The sequence below is a fragment of the Pelophylax lessonae genome (genome assembly GCF_965119305.1).
Source record: "Pelophylax lessonae genome assembly, chromosome: 10".
NCBI lineage: Eukaryota > Metazoa > Chordata > Amphibia > Anura > Ranidae > Pelophylax > Pelophylax lessonae.
The window spans coordinates 88099914-88120752 of NC_138777.1; the positions used below are offsets into that span (position 1 = coordinate 88099914).

General features: G+C 42.8%; 1 protein-coding gene across 1 annotated transcript in view; it reads left to right on the forward strand.

Moving 5' to 3' along the window:
- TSPAN4 (tetraspanin 4) overlaps positions 1 to 20839 on the forward strand; it is a 334076-nt gene that overhangs the window by 236592 nt on the left and 76645 nt on the right. The window contains exon 3 of the mRNA XM_082269930.1: positions 3010 to 3084. Within this exon, the coding sequence (XP_082126056.1) occupies positions 3010 to 3084 (75 nt within the window). The remainder of the gene's footprint in view (positions 1 to 3009; positions 3085 to 20839) is intronic.

Sequence of the window (20839 nt, forward strand, 5' to 3'; positions counted from 1 at the left end):
TAGGTGCCAATGGACTCACACTGCAGTCCACCACAACATGTGGCTTGCATTGTGATGCACTGCATGAAAATATAGGTCATTCTATTTATTTCTCTTGCCATGCATTGGAGGCCCTTCTTGTTGTCTGCTTTAATGCAAAATATGTTTACTTGTATGCAGTGGGGCACCACAATGGAATGAGTTAGTGTGAAGGGGGGCCCTAATATTTTCATTTTCAATGCTGATAATGGAATATGCAGACTACGAGGACTTAGGAGGAGGGTTCTTGGAATAGCATTAGTAGGTTCTTTTCATATGTTGTAAAGAAATGTCCACCTTGTTAAAAATTTTAGATGCTATATCATATGTTTAAGATCTTAGCAAATGTGTTTTGAAGCAGATCAGAGTTTAATAGGGTGGATGATTTTTGTTGAATGAATCATCATGCTATATTTTGAGAAACACATACAGTGTATATGATTGATTCATGATTTATTTTAACCAAAAGGTTAAGGAAACTTTCAGGCTGGGTTCACACTGTGTGCAAAGTGGCTTGCAGCAGGGGGGTCCAGTGTGTTCCTGTTCACTATATCAGGTCCGAATTTGAGTTTTTGGCTAAACTTGGGCCTGAAATGGACCAGAAGACGCACAGGACCCTTCTGTAAAACCACTCCACAGCCATCCCAGGGCTGTGTGAACCGGCTCCATTGAGGCTGGGTTCGCACTGGTGCGAATTGGATGTGGGTTTCCCTGCATTCAATTCGCATGTCAGGAGACTGTGACCGGCTCTCAATGGAGCCGGTGCACACAGCTCTGAGAAGGCTGCAGAGGGGTTTGCAGAAGCGTCCTATGCATCGTCAGGTCCGCATTCAGCCAAAAAAATTAGAACTGAATTTGGAACTGAAACAGTGAACAGGGGCACACCAGACCCCCTGCTGTGAGCCGCTCTGCACACAGTGTGAACCTGGCCTGAGAGCCGGTCACAGTCTCCTGACATGCTAATTGGATGCGGGGAAACCCACATCCAATTCATACCAGTGTGAACCTAGCCTTAAACAGCATTTTCGGAATTTTCCTCACCCTTTCCACCCCTCCCACTGTGCTGACCTAACCCACACCCCCCCTCCTGCACTGTATACACATTTTTGACACAATGTCCACAAGCATTCTGCTGCATACTTTACCTGTGGCTTGTGCCTCTCTTTTTTGTAGCTGCCTATAAGGGTGCTGTAGAAACCCCATAGGCTTCTGTGGAGTTCTAATGTGCATGTGTAGGATGCAGGACCAGCATTTAGTGACAGTGCTGCTGATCTTCTCTAACCTCCACACCTACTACCAATCAGCTCCAGCCACAGGAAGTCTCCCATTGCTATTATATTTTTTGCAGCTCTAAATTGTTAGATCGTGTGGCTTGTAGGAGTCACACTTGAGTTATTAGTGACTGGAACAGGAATTGTCCTGTTGTGGGAGCTGATTGTTCAGCAGCACTGTCAGATCTGGGAGTAGTGTACAGTGTACAGTGCCATCCACAACAGCCATACCCAACAGGATGCACATCTAGAGTGATCCCTGTAACGGGCAAATCTGTGTTACATTGGGACATGACCTTCTCATTTTTGGCCGCGTCAACTTACACTGCCTTCCTATCAGCTTTTTTACCCCCAGTCTGGGTTTTTACCATGGGATAGGGCACTGAGCATGGATTGTGGTGCCCTAACATGTGTATTCCCTCACATGTCCACCCCTCATGTTTTTGTAAATATTTACGGTCTAGACATTAATGGCTGTGTGCTGAGTTATTTTGAGGGGGCAGCAAATTTACACGGTTATACAAGCCGTACACTCACTACTGTGTAGCAAAGTGTCATTTCTTCTGTTTTGTCACATGAAAATATATAATAAAACATTTACCAAAATGTGAGGGGTGTACTCACTTTTGTGAGATACTGTACATCTAGAATTTGTAGCCTACTTTTGTCTTCATTCTTGTCCTCTCCCACCAACTGTTGCTTGTTTTTTGAATTCCACAAGGTCGTTTTCATATTTCAACATATTATATCAAGCCTGTTGTGATCATGTACTTACCGCATTTTTCCAATAACTTTGTACTGGAATCTTTCATTAGTAAAATATTTAAACAAGAAAAATGTATTCAGTAGGGCAGTACAAAAAACAATATGCAACCAATTGTAGTAACTTATGGTAGCCAATCACATTTGAGGCCTCATGCACACTGGACATTTTTAGCTGCTGTTTTTGGCGTCAGACATTTTTTTCTGCAGCCAGTAAACTCCCCAGCATGTTATTCTATGTGTCCATGCACGTATAGGCGGTTATCAACAGTTTTTGGCAGGGGCGTTTTCTGGTTGGAAAAAATCCCAGAACTAGTGGGTTTTAAGAGGCGTTTTTCAGCTGTAAAATCACTCTAACTCTGATAAAAGCTTAAAAACGCAGAAAAACACCAAATACCGCCGAAAAACGTGGCTATTCGGCATTTATCAATGTTTTTGAGCCATAAGCTTTTGTGAGGGTATTGTTTTGCTAAAAAAAAAAAAAGCTAAAGCTATAAAAAAGCTAAAAACGTTGAAAAACGCTACTGAAAAAAAAGGTAAAAAACTCCTTTTAGAGCCACAACTTTCTACTGACGATTTGATAAGGTCCAGTGTGCATGAGGCCTTAATGTAATAAAATAACATAAGTCAACCATTCTTTCTGGCTTGTCTCTATGGGTTGCTGCACATTGATGGGCCTTTTTGAATATGCCCTGTAATCTAATGCATACATTAGGCTTTTAGACTAGAACAAGCAAGGCTGCTTTCAATTTTTTTAATGCAAATATTTACTATGCTACACAATTGTGTACTGACATTGTACAGTGAAAATGGAATGTGATCTTGGATCTGAATAGAAGGCACAGACCATGGCAACTTCATATATGCAACTTTTAACAATTATTTACATATTGCAGTAACATGGAAATGTATTGCTTTGTTAAATAATAATCACTGTGCATCTTTTTTTTTTGTTTAGTTCTTTATCCTGTTGCTGATAATCTTCTTACTGGAGCTTATTGTGGTTAGCCTCTTCTTTATCTACACTGACAAGGTAAGCCATATTCAATGGAATCAGCTTATTCAAAATGTTTTTTCTTCATTTATTTACTCACAAGAATATTAATTTGCACTAAGGTCAATTGCTCTACAACAGTGTCTATACAAATGCTTTGCTCTTGTTTTAAATAGTCAACCAATGGAGCTTGTTGACATACAGGTCTACTCATAAAAATAAATGAACTTACATTATTTTTTAATATGAGGTTAAAGCTGAACTCTGGAATTGCTCTGAACTGCTGTCATTCAAAACCTGTGAGCAGAGAGCGGGGCCCAGCTGGGGTGTGTGTCTAAATAGACACAAGCAGCCAGCTTGGGATTCAACAAGCATGAATGCCCCCAAAGGAAGCTGCTTCCTATGGGAGCAGTTGGTGGTGGGGAGGAGCCAGGAGCGTCAGCAGGGGACCCCAGACAAGAATGATTGGGGCTGCTCTGTGCAAAACCATTGCACAGAACAGGTAATTATAACATGTCTTATTATTTTATTAAAAAAAAAAAAAATTACAATCACTTCAACTGCTTGTTATACAGGAAAAAGGAATAAATTGTAATACTTACCTTATTCCTTGCTGCAACACTCTCCTGTTGACTTGGATGTCCCAGGTTGAGAGTGGGCCCTCACAAACAATGCAAGGCTAATATTTGTGTATTGTACATGATGATGTCAGAGTGCAACCTCTGACTGGAGCACCATGGAGAAGAGGTATTGGGGGGCCTGCCACACAACATGATGGAAGCCTGTGGATCAAGCTTTAATTGCGTTTATTATCATTTATGCTATTTATTCTGTTTTGGTTCAGGGAATTTCATGAATACAGTATACTGCTTGACTGGATATAATGCTGCACCTACAGGTTTGGAATGTATCATTCTCATAATTTATTGTCAATACTTTTGACTCAGTACCAAAAAAAATATCAAGTTCGTCTAGAAACAGTCAGTGTATTTGAACATATGTTTTTACATGTTTTTAGGACCAGTATGGTATCAAAAATCTGCTCCATGATATTAAACCAAAACATTTCCCAAAATATTTTAAGGTGAAATTTCAAAATAACAATTATCCGTGAAGTATGGCCAACGCTCTTTTGGCATGTGCAATTTGTTTGTACTCCTGTGACCCAGAATCAGCTGACAGGGGGCTAAAGCCTACTGTCAGCTGACATCTCATTGCCGGTCCAGGCTCTGCAGGCATCCTGAAAATAATGGCAGGATCCACAAAGATGGCTGGCCATCAGCTTGCTCAACCTCTCAGCTCGCCACTGAGAGCCTGAGCCAGCCGCTCCTGCTCCCTCCACAGTCCAATGCTCCAGTAAGTGCTGGAGGGGCAGAGCACAGAGAGGTGACTGACAGTCACTGCTCTGTGCTCAGAATGGACCTTGATCACCCAGTCCTCGCTGTAGAGCTGGCGGGGGACTGATGCAGCTCAGATCGATGCTGCAGCTATCTAGGTTAGTAAATATGTTTGTTATTTTGGAATCCCGCACGTCTCTTTTAGAGATAATATACTACTTTTATAATTTGTCCTGCAGTGTTCCCAAGAGCCAAACCCCAGTATCGTCTTGCCAGCGATACCATGGAAAAATGGCTAACATTAAATTTCCTCCGCTGTCACCAGGTGGAGATTATAGTTCTGACTCCTTTGGTGTTGTAATTGTGATGACAGGAGGGTTAACCAGGGGAAAGCCTTCAAACAGTTCCCACATGCTAAGGTGTTGACTTCTGTGAGCCCTCATTTTACAACTGTACTAACGTGTGTATATGCTTTCAAAATCTAGGGTTAATTTTATTATTTCAATGTATTTTCCTTCACCTTGGATTTCGACTTAAGTGTATGAAAACCCTAAATCAATTTTCCAGCATATTTGGCTTTTTACCTCAATGTATACAGTTTTCTAGAGCAAATATTTGTGAATCTGTTGCAAAGTTTTTTACTTGGAGGGCACCACCTCTTCCATTTTCAGGCTGTAAACAGCCACTGCCTCATATTTAACAGCAGAGTTGTAAGTCTAGCATGATAGGAAAACCAATGACCAACTAAGATGGAACTCACAGCAGGCTAACAAATCTGATGGTAATTGCATGGCTTAGCATTAGATTTCCGCAGAATTATCCCAATATATAGACAGTAATAATCATTCCATCCTGATCATTTAGCTACTGAGGGGCTATCACATTGATAAAGAAGATCTGAACCCTAACTGGAGGAATTTTATTTAGGTAAAGTACTGCATATGATTAAAAAAACAGACTTGTTTCAATAAAATACTGCATTCATCTTTTTCATTCTTTTTTTTGCATCTTGGTGCTCATGATCTCTTCCAAACTTTTTCACACACCTCCTGTGAACATGAACTCTCACCAGCATCAGCTGGAAATAATTGCTCTGGACCAGCTTCCAGAAAGTGTCATCGGTAGGTAGACCTACACAATGTGTGTTAGTAGGCAATGTTTAAAGGCAAATGTAGGAGAGTGACAAAGCAGGTACACAGCTGATGGACAGTTGTCACTTCATAACAATGTGCATACCTTCCAACAGACCCAGATTGTGCAATACTGTCTTGCGTGTCATGTACAAGGGCTTTATCCAACAAGGGCTCTGTACATTGTGTCCAAAGTGCATTCATATAGTGGCTTTTATATGCAAATCCCGTCTTCAGATCATGCATATGGGAAGTTGTGAGAGGCTCCTCCTCAGCTCTAGTCTTCTCTCTGCCACTTCATATGAGGTATCTGGCATCTGCTGAGTTACTTTCAGGGTGATGGGGTCTATAATGGCGAGCAGGAAGTTGGTCTGCACTGAGGTGGTGGTCTGTACTTGACGTCTGTACTGAGAAGAGGGCTTCACTGAGGGAAAGGTTTCAGGGGCATGTGGACTGAAGAGATTTGTACTGAGGAGGTGGGCTGGGGGGATGGGTGGGTCTGTGCTGAGGGGGATTTAGGGCTGTGGGGGGGAATCAGTACTTGGTGGGGAATTGGGACAGTTGGGAGTGATCTGTACTGTGGGGGATATGGGGCTTGGGCTATTTGGTGTGTATAGATAAACAGATTTTTAGAATAACGTGTTTTTAGTTTCAAATTATTTTTTTACACATGATAGCGTCAGTGGATCCAGTTATTCTTTGACCTCTTTTTTAATGCACAAGATGGCACCATTACTGATGTATAGTCTGACTTGTCTTCCTTGGACCTCTATTGCTTGGTCTCCACCTGGAAGCCATGTTTGATATTACATTGATAGCAATAAAGTGTCCTTTAGTTTGAGTGTTAAGGCAAGTCAGTTGTCTTAGTTTGATCTCTTGTGTTTGGCCTGGGGCCGATGCCGTCTTTTTGATGATCTGTATATTCTGGAATTGCACATGCCAGGTCACGTGGATGGATGAGTTTATATATTTTTAATATGGTGTAACTGGTTCACTGCTCCCATTCCCCTGACGATGCACTCTGACGTGAAATGCGCTGGGAGGGGCTTGAACTTGTAACCAGAGGTCAAGTCCTGGGAAAAAAAAGTGGGGGAACTCACCCAAGATCCCCCCAACTCAAAAATAAAAGTGTGTATGTTGCTGGTGGGGGAACTGCTGGCTGGTACTGCTGGTGGGTACTGCTGGCTGGTGCTGCTGGCAGGGAAATTGATGGCGGATACTGCTGGTAAGTACTGCTGACTGGTACTGCTGGTGGGTACTGCTGGTGGGTACTGCTGGCTGGTATTGCTAGTGGGTACTGCTGGTTGGTACTGCTGGTGGGAATTGCATGTGGGTACTATTGGCTTGTACTGCTGGCGGGTACTGTTGATGGGTACTGCTGGCTGGTACTGCTGGTTGGTACTGCTGGTGGGTACGGCTGGTGGGTACTGTTGGTGGGTACTGCTGGCTGGTACTGCTATTGGGTACTGCTGGGGGGGTACTGTTATTGGGTACTGCTGGCTGGTACTGCTGGCTGGTACTGTTGGTGGGTACTGCTGGTGGGTACTGTTGGTAGGTGCTGTCGGTGGGTACTGCTGGCTGGTACTGCTGGTGGGTACTGCTGGCTTGTATTGCTGGTGGGTACTGCTGACTGGTACTGCTGGTGGGTACTGCTGACTGGTACTGCTTGCTTGTACTGCTGGCAGGTACTACTGGTGGGTACTGCTATCTTGTATTGCTGGTGGGTACTACTGGCTTGTATTGCTGGTGGGTACTGCTAGCTTGTATTGCTGGCTGGAACTGCTGGTGTGTACTGCTGGCTGGTACTGCTGGCTGGGACTGCTGGCTTGTATTGATGGTGGGTACTACTGGTGGGTACTGCTAGCTTGTATTGCTGACGGGTACTGCTAGCTTGTATTGCTGGTGGGTACTGCTTGCTGGTACTGCTGGCTCGTATTGCTGGTGGGTACTGCTTGTTGGTACTGCTGGCTTGTATTGCTGGCTGGTACTGCTGGTGGGTACTGCTGGCTGGGATTGCTGGCTTGTATTGCTGGCGGGTACTGCTGGTGGGTGCTGTTGGCTGGTTCCTGACCATCAGTGTGACAGGAGCCGCACTGGAGGAAGCATGCATCTGCAGTAGAGAGCAGGCACAGTACATTTGGTATCACTGCTTCCTCTAGTGCCTGCTCAGTTTCTTCAGTTCCTTCACACTGATGCTCGGGGATGGTGGGCCGGGAACCCGGAATCTGGGCTTACTGACCTGCCATCCTAGAGCAGAAGGTGGCACCGGGATTCTGTTTGAGGGCACCAGGACAAGGCTGCTAATGATAACAGCGTTCCTGCTGTGGAAAAAGTTAAGGAATGCCGTTCTAATGCGTTCCTGTGGGACTCAAGCCCTGCTTGTAACGTTGTACGCCTGCCGAAGAGGCTTAGCGGTGAGGCATCTGTGTTTCTGCCCATATGATTTGCTTCTATTATGTAACTACCTGTCTGTGTTTTTAATAAATATATGCCTAGCAGTTTTCACATTAGATCAGCCTCTGTTTTCTTCCTCCAATGTGGTTGATACAAACAGCCTGCTTGGGTTTGTCAACTTGGAGCTGCTCAGCTTGATTGTTGGTTGAGGACAACCACAGGGTATCTAGGGGTGCTTGTTATGGCACATGCTCGATTGATCTCTGTCACTGGAGATCCATAGCATCTGGTAAGCTGCTCAGTTGTGGTGGAGGGCACAAGATTACTTGGAGTGATTCCTACACCATCATTCACACTTCTGTGGGTGAACCTGGGAACCTGCACATTTCACTAATATTTGGTAGATAGCCTTTTATGTATTTCTTTATTTTTTTCTTTATTGCTTCCACTTGCAATTTATATTGGACTTTTGGATTGGTCACATACATTCGATTTTCAGCACTTATCATATCATTCAGTTGGCAGTGCACTTTATATACTGTATAATTAATTTTGAACTTTTGGATTGCTCCCATTGATTTTTTTTTTAGCACTTATTTAATTATTTTCTGATAGCGCACCTGTTCTATGTGTATATATTATGTGGTGTGTATACATTGATTAGGCTCCTTAGGTGTCACAGTACTCAGTGGAAAGGTCAGTGTCAAATGAGGTTTTTTTAATATTGTATTCCAAATGTGTTTGTAAATTATCCAAAAGTTGGGAGTTACTGAAGTGTTTGGACAAGAATATGGCAGGATCATCAGGTATTCTTTTAATGAAAACTGCAGATTTAAAGAGATTGAAAGAACTTTCAAAATTACAGTAATAATAGCAATAAGTAAAATCTTAAAACCTATATGGGATTTTAGTGATTGGGTTTGGATCAACTTTCAGTTAAAGAACAGAAAATTAGCATATGGAAGGCAACCTGTATAGGTCAGGACATCAGCAAAATGTGATTTTATGCCAAAAAGAGTGCTGGCATGTTAATATCTCAGGGACACAGCTGTACCACACCCATGCTATATACCCTTTTCATTCCATTTCAATTAATTCTCTTTTATTCTGCATATGCTATTTAAAATTTTATGACAATCCAAAGTCTGCAATTTATATTTATAAGTCAGTTTGATCAGCCTGTGTGTGACTGTTGACTGGCGGCGTTAAGTCTGAAGACCTCCAGCCTGTTGGCGACTCACACTGGCATATAGTAAAACATTAAAGTTAGTAATATACTGTACTTACTTTAAAATCAAAAAATATGGAGACCTACTTTTAAATAAAATTTTTATATAATGTTTCAGTTGGATAATAGTTTTACCATTGAAGTACAGTGCAACAGATTTGTAGCTCTACGTATTAAACATGTACACTATCTAGTCTGTATAGCTATACCCAGTAGGCATTCAACATCCATATAATACAGTGTTCAATAGCTACAATAATGTGGAAATTAACTCAAAAAGTGAAGATCTGCTATGCTGTAGGGTGCCTCTACAAATGTTACTTGTATCTAATAATACCCTGGAAAAATTAACCTTTTGCCTTGAATTTCCCCTGAAAAAAAAACTAGGATTCCTGGTATATGTTTGTGTCAGGGCACCGTTGTGCCTACAGCCTTATAGCTTTAAGTCTGCAGTGTAATATTTATGGGACTGACTGCTGGAAGAAGATTTATAGTAATATTTGGTGATGCCACTGTTGTACTGCTTACTGTTCTCCTTGATGGAAGCTCTGACATGAGGAAGCAAAGCTTTGCTGGATCATGTAACTAGTAGGGAGCGCGCTCCCGCTGGCCCGGCTGTGCTGCAAATTTCTGCAGCATGAACCAATCAGTGGTTGCCGCCAGCCACTGATTGATCGCCGGCAGCCGATGATCGGCTCTGGAAATTACCGAAGAGAGCCCTGTGTAGGTAAACAAACAGAGGGCTCTCTTCTTACAGCAGCAATGTGCTAAGCAGGAAGAAAAAAACAGCACATTGCTTAGTAAAAATACCTCACACAGTACACAGTAACACATATTGGCCACACATTTAACCCCGTAATCTCCCTAAATGTTAACCCCTTCCCTGCTAGTGTCATTAGTACAGTGACAGTGCATATTTTCTGGCACTGATCACTGTATAAGTGCCGGTTCACACTAGGTCGCTCTGACTTAGGGGGCGACCTGTGAAGTCGCGTGCAGCACGACTTCGGCACGACTTGCATGGACTTCATAAAATGAATGTCTATGCAAGTCGCCTCCAGGTCGCCCCGAAGTAGTACAGGACCCTTTTTCTAAGTCAGAGAGACTTGTGTCGCTCCTATTAGAACGGCTCCTGTACTACACAATGGAAGGCTGACAAGTCGCGGTCCAAGTCGGATCAATGTGAATGCGGTTTAAGTGTCACTGGTTTACAAAAAAGTGTCAATTAGGTGTCCAATTTGTCCACCGCAATATCGCAGTCACACTATAAGGGTCCTTTCATACAAACAATCCGATCAGATTCGCCTGTCAGTTTTTCAGGCGGACCTGATCGGATGCTCCATGCATCCCTATGGGGCAGCGGATGTCAGCGGAGACATCTCCGCTGACACCCGCTGCTATCCGCTTCTGATCCTATCCGTGAAATCCGGATTGATGGAAACCCTATTTTCCATCCGTCCAGCGAATCGGATCAGATGGGATTGGATGAGAGCGGAAATGCGGTCCGTTCTCATCCGATTTCCCCATAGAGGACAGCAGGGATCTGACAGCTCAGTCTCTGCACACAGACAGAGCTGTAATCCGCCTGCTCAGCGGGGATCGGAGGATTGATCCCCCGCTGAGCAGAACAGCTCCGTTGGCGGATGCGGGCCGTGCGAAAGGACACTTAGTCACTGATTGGCGTCAATACTAGTAAACATAAATAAATACAAATTCCATAAATATCTCCCATAGTTTTTGGATGCTATAACTTTTGTGCAAACCAATCAATATATGCTTATTGGGATTTTTCTTTTACCAAAAATATGTAGCAGAATACATTTTGGTTTAAATTGATGTAGAAACTTGATTTTTTTTTTGACATTTTTTTTTATTGGATATGTTTTATAGCAGAAAGTAAAAACTATTGTTTTTTGTTTCTGTTTCAAAATTGTTGGTGTTTTTTTGTTTATAGCGCAACAACAAAAAAACCCATAGAGGTGAACAAATACCACCAAAAGAAAGCTCTTTGTGGGAGAAAAAGGACATACATTTTATTTGGGTACAGTTTTGCAGTTATCAGTTAAAATAACGCAATGCCATGTCGCAATAAATGACCTGGGGGTAATTCTTCCCAAGCTGCAGTGGTTAAAAGAGAATAACCTTCCGGAGCTGAAGTGGTTAAGAGCTGATTATGAAATACAGTGCGTAGTGTGCCAGAGCTGAAATGACTGTTCATCAAGTCCACTGTGTTGTGAAATAGTTTTTCAGAATGCTCATAAATATTGTTACATATTTTATCTTTGCCATGTGTAACATACGTGTTCTTTTTCACAACTCTCCTATTGCAACATCATCTTGGTAGAAAAATAGAATGTGATTTTTTTGTGCTTGTTTCATTAATTGGATAACCTTTTTTATGTGATAAAGGTATACAGATGCAGTCACTGATTAGATTGTCTTTAGGTAATTGATTTTCTATTTTCTGTTAGAATTGTGTGACCACAGTAGAATTCTACACAGGATGGCTTATCCCCATAAACTCACTTACAGAAATATGACCACTTGACCTGTTTAATGCCAGAGTCGCATGTTACCTGTCATCATCAGCCAGGGTTTCGAGATGCATGCAATCTACACCCTGGCTTGACATCATGAAATAGGTGTTAAGTTCCTTTGTTTGCACTATGGCACTGTACTTATGTCAGCACAGTGAAAATAGCTTTTATCTGTCACATGCCATTATAACATATCTGCAGTGACTGCGCTACCACCTGTCTCACAGCAAAGTGACACTATTAATGTATTTATTACAAAGCAGCAAGGTCCTCCCTGGCTCTTCAGTGCATGTGTCTTTAGAGAAATTGATGTTGTTGTTTTGCTCTGCATTTTTTTTTAAAATGCTGTTCTTTGTTTGCAAGGTAATTATGAAGCAGGCGTTAGTCAAACAAAGAGACATAAGTGGCTGATCTGCATAAATTCAGCAAAGCTCAGGAAAATGGTAATAAGTCCCACATTCATGGGATACAAATAAGGAAAATTGACAGTTTAAGGCTGATCGAGCATCACCAAATAAAAATGGAAGTGCACAGTCAGCAAACTGTGAATATTACCAAAATATTATATAACATTTTACTACACACCAATCTTTGTATAGCTACAGTATTTGGAATTCTAGTATTAGCATAGTTTTTTTTATTGGCTAGGTAGGTGTTTTAATAGGCTTTCTATGTTTTTCACAGGTATTTTTCACAATTGCAATTCCTAAAATATATGTCTAACTTAAATTTAGAGGTTAGAACCCCCCACTGTGTTTTTACTGTTATCCAGGGCTCCGTTTTACAGAGATTTACTTTCCATACTGCTGACAACATGTTACTAGACAGAAAGTTAAGGTAACACTGGAACATCAACATAGAAATTTAAATGTTTATCTTAATCATGCAGTACAGGACACAGGTTTTCCACTTGTAGACCATGAGTTATACGCCTCTATCTTCAGGTGATTGGCAAAAGTTTTGCTGGGAACACCTGAGAACACCTCTCATATATAGTTACATAGTTACATAGTAGGTGAGGTTGAATAAAGACAATAGTCCATCCAGTTCAACCTGTGTAGGTGTGTGTGGCCGTAATCATCTCACATAGCCCTGAATGTTCTGATCCTTGAGATGTACGTCTAAGAGTCTTTTGAAAGCCACCATACTTCCCGCAGAAACCACCTCTTGTGGTAGAGAATTCCACAATCTTGTAGCCCTAACAGTAAAGAACCCCCCACGTTGCCTGAGGTTAAAACGCTTCTCCTCTAATCGCATTGTATGCCCTCGAGTCCTCATGCAATCCCTTCGACTGAACAGCTTTTTTTCTAAGCTGAGATCCCCATTGAGATATTTAAAAATTGCTATCATGCCCCCCTCAGGCGTCTCTTCTCCAGGGAGAATAAACCAACCCCACCAACTCCGTGGAACTTTGTTTGTTGCTAGTGTCCTTAGGTGTCCTAGTGTCCTTATGTGATGGACCTCTTCTGCTATGGTTAAGTATCTAAACCATTATTTTTTTCTTCACTACTTCAAATGCCAACTCTATCAAGACCTAACTGCTCATTGCCTCAGGGCTCCCAAGCAGTTTTCAGATCGGTTACCCTCGATGAACATGTTGAAAACCATACCCATACCCCACAGCAGCAGGGATGGCCTGTAATGTTTGCTTTGGGCACTGGAACCTGCATTTGGCACTCATCTTGTCACATGGTGCATTTAGTGACATTAGCCACAGGGTGATATATAGGTCAAGTGCTGTGGTCCATTACTATGACACCCTGACCCTAAAGATAACTTCAGGGGAAGGCCAATTGCGGTGAGTGAGGTTTGGTTCCCTCTGGGAATCTGCAGCACTGATAAGGTAAGACAAGGTTTTTCTGTATTTATGACCATGTCCTACTTTTACCTGTGGGGTGTTATCTGCTTTAGTGAGTTATTCCCCACTACATTAGCAGTATGTAATGTTTTTATAATGTTTACCTTTTTAAATATTGGTGGGTCTTTCTCATTCTGCTTTACTGCTTAGATGTGATCCATGGACATACACAGTGCAGCTTGGCCCAACCCCACTCCCTCATCTTGGAATTTGGTTGACAACAGCAGGAGCCAAGGGCTTCTGCCTCTGTGTCTTGTGTCCTAAGAGAGAGGGAGATCAGCACCACAGCAGATGGGCACATCGCTGGATCAAGATAAGAATCAGGCAAGTATAAGGGGGGTGAATGGGCACTACTACTACTGGAACATTTTTTACATTAATGTAGGAAATGTATTAAGGTAAAAAATGTTCTGTTGATAGACTCTTAAAAACCCAATTGAAAGCAACCTTTGCTCTTATTGGTCCTGCTTTACAAGCGACCATTGTGGCTATGTTTATTGACTTTTGTTTAATGGACTGGACAAATGAAGAGAACACAATCCTGTAATTGATGACCCTGTTCTTCTGGAACAATTGTAGCTCATACCCTTGGCTTGCAATTATGTGTTGATTCCCAAAAGAATGTACTTTGCCAGGTCTCTAGGATGACAATGCTCTGCAGGCTTGGTCTGCTGAATCTGCTTGCAAAAGGTATATTTTTTTACTTGTCTTTTGATAGTAAATGTCTGTTTGGTGAATCCCTTGATACATTTTTTAAGGAAGATACTGGGGTGAACTTCTCTTCTAAGACAGAAAAAATTATCTAAGCCTATTACTAATTTGTCTACTTCCGCTTTCCATAGAAATGGGGCCTTTCCTTCCACCAAGGTATCCTCCCTTAGATTAAAAGTGGAAACAAATCTTGAACTCCAAAACCCTCCAAATCTACCCAGAAGCCCTCTTCACAATAAGGGTGCTTTAACTCTCTAGAGTGCAGGGATATCTGTTAGCATTTGCACCAATATAGAGCAGAAGCATCCTGGAGCTCTGGATCCAATTTGTCTTTTCCAGGGGCTACAAAATACATTTTCTATCCCTGTCCCCTCCTTAATATCTAACCTCCAATCTGCCAGCTTCACTTCAAAGTCAGGTAGACGTGTGAGCTGCCCTGAGTCAACTTCAGATACAAGGAGTAGTAATCCCAGCTCCTGCAGAGGGAAGGTTTAAAAGGTTTTACCCAAACCGATTCATGCTTCCAAAACTGAATGGAAGCAATCGCCCCACTTTGGACCTAAAATCCCTAAACGGATATCTGCTTTTCCCATCCATCATTACTTCTCTCAGGTTAGGAGAATTTCTGGCAACAGCGAACATCCAAGATGTATATTTTTACATTCCCAATTTTCCTGCACACCAATGTTGTGCTTTTATGTGGGAAACCAACACTTTCAATTTGTCTCCCTGCCAACTGGGCTGTCCTCTTCACCAAGAGTGTTCAAAATTGTACTAGCTCCAATCCTTACTCAGCTAAAATCTCAAGTCATCCATGTCATGAGGTACCGGTTGTGTTAGATAATTGGCTTAATTACATCTTTACTTTCTATACCAGATTAAATATTCAGATCGAGAGTTTTGACTTCACCTGTTGCATTCTTGTTCTGGTAGATGACTAAGAAAGCACTTAAGCCAGAGAGAGCTAGATAACTAGTTCAGCAATCACAGCCTCCATATTTCTCTTAGTACCTTTACAATTACCTGGGCTTGGTCAGTGAAATCTTGCCCATGGTTTGCCTAAATTCCAATTGGCTAATCTGGAAGCCAGATAGATATTCAGAAGTAATGTGTCCTATAGCGTGGCCATGGGTTGTGCTTAAGGGTTTGTATTCTGACTTAATGATAGCAAATAACTAGGATAGGTTTGAAAAAAATAAAGTACAGTGATCCGTCTTTACCAATAGAAATGCAAATATGAAATTTAGTATAATTGGTGGCTTGATAGGCTATGTCATACGCATCACAGTATGTATTACTAATTGTGGTCATGAACAACAAACATAATCAATATGATGAACTTTGTTGGACCAGCAAAGCATTAGGACAATGCACATGATTTACAATAAGACTGGACCCACCATTTACAGTTTTTTTAATATCCACACACAGGCCTTTTCAGCCTAAGCTCACTTGCTGTATCAGTACATAACTCTTGTAGTCACCTGTCTGAATGTTGCTTTGCCCTTTTAAGGTACAGCAGAGTTTCTCTTTGTGCATTAAGCTAGCATGGGAGAAATATGTAGTATGAAAATACTAGTTGACCACCTGTCATTCTGATCATTTGGCTTCAGTGCTTTCTGAGTCCGTGACCAAAAATAAATATAGAGATAAAAAATAAAAAAAATCAGACTTTTTCTCTGACACACGCAAAATAGCGACAGAAAGGTAAATATTTTCAGAATGTGGCCAGCAATTTCAGCCAACATACACTGTATTGTCAAAAGTATTGGCACAAAAGGGAACTGCAGAAGGTGCTTCTAAGTGCAGTATAAACAGGTATTTATTGCCTCAAGGAGATAAAACACTTACAAGGCTCAACTGTATAATAAAAGTCACTGAGTTTCAGCAGTATCCAGGAGACATCCAGCGGGAGTCAAGAGGGTTCTGTCCATACATGGTGTCTCTGTATCAGGCTGCAGCACTGATGGATGATCTTGGGCCATCCAGCAAGAGAAAATCATGGAAGGTGGAAGTTGGAAGAGCGATCGCTACTGTGAGAACCAGTGTTAAACGCAGGACCTGACAGTGATGTCAGAAGTGGGTGGGATGCATTTGAGAGTGACCTATTGGCTCCTTCTTCTTAATAGGTATAACGAGAAATAAAATAGCCGCATACCACAGTTGGATGAATGCTTGTCGGGGTTCTTTATTTGTTGCCAGGTCAGACAGACATATCAGGACAAGCACCTTGGAGTGCTGCTAAAGTGCATACCTTAGGACCACCAGCCTTTTGTTTTTATCTCCCCTCCACCCTCCTTTCCCCCAGAGCTTCAGTTCATTTCCCCAGAGCTCCCTGTTCCTACCTTTCTGACTATTTTAAAAGCATGGGGACACCTGCCTTTACATGCACTTAAACTTTAATGGTATTCTATTATTAGTCCGTAGGGTTCAATATTGAGCTGGTCCACCTTTTTGCAGCGTTAACCGGTTGCCGACCGCCGCAAGTACATATACTGCGGCGGTCAGCCCCAGCCAGGCAAAGTGATGTACGTCACTAGCCTGGGAGCCAATAGCGGGCCAGCGCGCGCCACCGGAGGCGCGCTCCCGCCTTGGCTTGTTCACGGACACCTCCGTGCATGTGACCGGCGGACCCGATGTCTGCCGGTCACTCCCGATCGTCTGCTGTGAAGGGAGAAAGGCAGGCGGCTAATGTAAACAAAGCCGCCTGTCATTCTTCCCTGTGTAAAAGCACTGATCTAACGGTCCTGCTATGTAGGACCGTTGATCTGTGCTGTTACACACACAGCCACATCCCTGCACAGTTAGAATCACCCCCCTTGGGACACACTTAACCCCTTCCTCTCCAATAAAGTTAACCCCTTCCTTGCCAGTGTCATTTTTACAGTAACAGTGCATATTTATAGCACTGATTACTGTAGTAATGTCACTGGTACCCCCAAAAGTGTAAAAAATGTCAGTCAAGGGTCCGATCTGTCCGCCGCAATGTCGCAGCGCTGCAAAAAAAATCGCAGATCGCCGCCATTACTCGTTAAAAAAAAAAACAACAAAAATGACAAAAATCTTTCCCTTAGTTAGTAAACGCAATAACTTTTGCGCAAGCCAATCAAAATACGCTTATTGTGATTTTTTTTACCAAACATAGGTAGCAGAAAACAAATTGGGCAAAAATTTTAAAAAATTTTGATTTTTACATTTTTTTTGGGGGGGAATTTCATATAAAAAAATGTGAAAAATATTGTTATTTTTGCAAAATTGTCACTCTTTTTTGATTATAGCGCATGATCAAAAAATCGCACAGGTGATCAAATACCACCAAAAGAAAGCTCTATTTGTAGGAAAAAAAGGACGTCAAATTTGTTTAGGTACAGTGTCGCACGACCGCGCAATTGTCCTTAAAGTCACGCAGTGCCGAATCGCAAAATACCCCCTGGTCAGGAAGGGGTAAAATCTTCCGGGGCTTAAGTGGTTAACAGCTTTAACTCTTCTGGGAAGGCTGTCCACAAGGTTTAGGTGTCTGTCTATGGGAATGTTTGACCATTCTTCCAGAAACATATTTGTGAGGTCAGGCACTGATGTTGGACGAGAGTGCCTGGCTTACAGTCTCTGGTCTAATTCATCCCAAAGGTGTTCTTTCAGCTTGAGGTCAGGACTCTGTGCAGGCCAGTTAGGTTCCTCCACCCCAAACTCGCTCATCCATGTCTTTATGGACCTTGCTTTGTGCACTAGTGCCTAGTCATGTTGGAACATTAAGGACCAGCCTCAGATGATACACAGAGATAAAAATAAAATCCTCCTACATACGTTGTACCTGTTTATTGGCAGCCCTCTGTTCTCTACAACCGTCCAAAACACACATTTTACACATAATTTCTTAGCTCAGAAAAACAGAGGGAGGGACCTGAAGTGTCACACTGCAGAGCTCAGTGAAGATAATTCTGATTGTAGAGAAGGGACACACCCTCTACTCACAGTACATGGGAACATGCACAGCTGTGCTGAAGCTCTCCTCCCAGTCACCAATTATCTTGGGAAAAGCTGTCAGAAATTACTCATGCAGATAAGAGAGGAATGAGGCAACAGAATCACATTCAGTGCTTTGGATAGAAACAAGTACACAGTATAGAAGGATGTGTTTTGTTCACATTTCATGTCTGTGGTCCCTAACCTCTGGCCCCTAACTTTACACTATCGTAACTGCTAACGCTAGGTCAACATCTTCAGATCTTACTGTGCTAGGATCAGTGCCAAAAGCAGACTGTTTCTATGCTAAGAAAACAGCGTAAAAATAAAGAATTCAAGTCTTCATTCAAGTAATAATAATGACAGCTAAATACAATTATATCAAATAAAAGACACTATTTACTCTTTTAGGATGTCTTGTTTCAATGGCCTACTTTAGATTCATATCCTCAGCATTGCGATGAGATTCTGCTTGGGACTCTCACATGGCCATTGTAAAATAAGGAATGAATTCTGTTTGAGCCACTCAGTTAATTTACTTCTTATTCTGATCACTGTCATTTCACATGACCCAGATTCTTTTGAGTTTTACATATAGATAGTTTGACATTTGGATTGGAAAGTTAGTGAATTTCTTTCTTTTGTAAACTATATGCCTGACTATAGACTAATGAAATTCCAAGTCTTTAGACATTTTGTAACCCTTTCCTACCTCCTGATCTGTAACTTTCTACAATTCTTTTCTGATGTCCTCTAATCATCACTTCTCTCAGGTTAGGAGGATTTTCTCTGTCAAACACATGGCGCGCGGGGGTAATCCAGCCCGCCAGGCCATTTCATGTGGCCATTGCACCCAGGGCCTTTGGCATTTGCTCCACACAGATACCTGCCTGCCCTGCACTCACAGCGGGAACAAGGAAGCAGCAGATGCAGGTGCAGTGTGGAATGGGGAACCACATGGTAAGCAGCACTGTAAACCCCATATGTGCTCAGGTTCACAGATGCCAGCCAATGATCTCCCTGCAAATGAGAGAGGCGGAGCTGCCTACACTTCCAGGAGGTTCTAAAGATGGGCCAGATAGGTGAGATGTGAGAAAGCTTTTGGGGGTAGTGGAGAAGAAAGAAGAGGGCTGTGGAGGGAGATGTGTGCAGAGGTAGGGAATAGGGGAGAGCGGTGCAGAGGTCAGAGCTAAGAAGTGGTGGAAGTGAGGTGTGGACATCCTGTGAAAGAGAGGATAATTGTGCATGCTGTGCATAGAACACCCCTAAACCCTGCACTCTGTATGTAGTGCACTCATCAACCCTGCAGTCTGTACACAGCGCACCCCTGAGCTGTGCACTCTGTACGTAGTGCACCCCTGTGCATAAGACACCCCTGAACTCTGCACTCTGTGCATAGGGCACACCTGAACTCTGCACTTTGTACATAGCACATCCCTGAACCCAGCACATAATGCACTCCTGGTATTTTCTTTTTTACTTTATTTAGGATCCCCCCACTGTTGGCTACACCCACCATTTGATGTAGTTCAATGAAACTTGGGGGGGGGGAGGGGGTAGTGGGATCTGGCTGGGGATCTGCAATTACTTTCTGAGAAAAAAAAGCCCTGAATAAATGTATATGGTCTTACAGATACAACTGGCCCTTTGATGGCAACCATAATGCTGATACAGTCCATGATAAAGTTGAGTTTGACTCCCATGTACAAATATCTGTTTTGATAGGGTAAAGTGTTTCGCAGCACAGCTTCAGGAGCATGAAGGAGATTCCTAGGAGACAGGCAGTTACTCTAGGAGAGCTGGACAGGGCTGTAGAAGGTTCTTAGCCATCAACAGGGCCTGTATCTGCTTCTTTGTGCAAGGAGGAACAAGATGAGCACTGCCAGAGCCCTACAAAATGACCTCCAGCAGGCCACTGGTGTGAATGTCTCTATCCAAACAATCAGAAACCGACTTCATGAGGGGTGGCCTGAGGGCCCGACCTCCTCTAATGGGCCCTGTGCTCACTGTCCAGAACCATGGAGCTTGAATGGCATTTGCCATTGAACACCAGAATTGGTAGGTCTGCCACTGGAGCCCTGTGCTTTTCACAGATGAGAGCAGCCGTTAAGAGCATCATGTTGCCTGTAACATCGTTCAGTATGACCAGTTTGGTGATGGGTCAGTGATGGTCTGGGGAGGCATATCCATGGAGCAGGGTTTCTTTACCAGTGTGCCGCAGCACCCTGGTGTGTCATGAAGAGTCCCTAGGTGTGCTGTGGCAAAATGATCCCAACTTAGGCAGCTATCTGATATAACACTGCTGGCCACTTCATTGTTACAGCGGTGCCAGTCCACTGTCTAAAGCTCACTTCCCCCTGCAACAGGCACTCTGAAAATATGCGGGCCTCCCGACCGTGTCTTGCCGACTGATGATGTCATCGGTTGCTATGGGCAGTTCGGGGGTACGAAGAGCTTGCTGGGATGTGTGAGCTGTGGGGCTCAGGAGACACTGGCTGGCACGCATTTCCCCGAGGGAGATGATGTAGTGTGTGTGAGGGAAGGAGAAATAACAGGGAGGAGGCTCTTTAGTTGCTTCATATGAGCTCCTCTGAACTCCGTGAGGTACAGAAATTGTACATGTAAATTACCTTTGC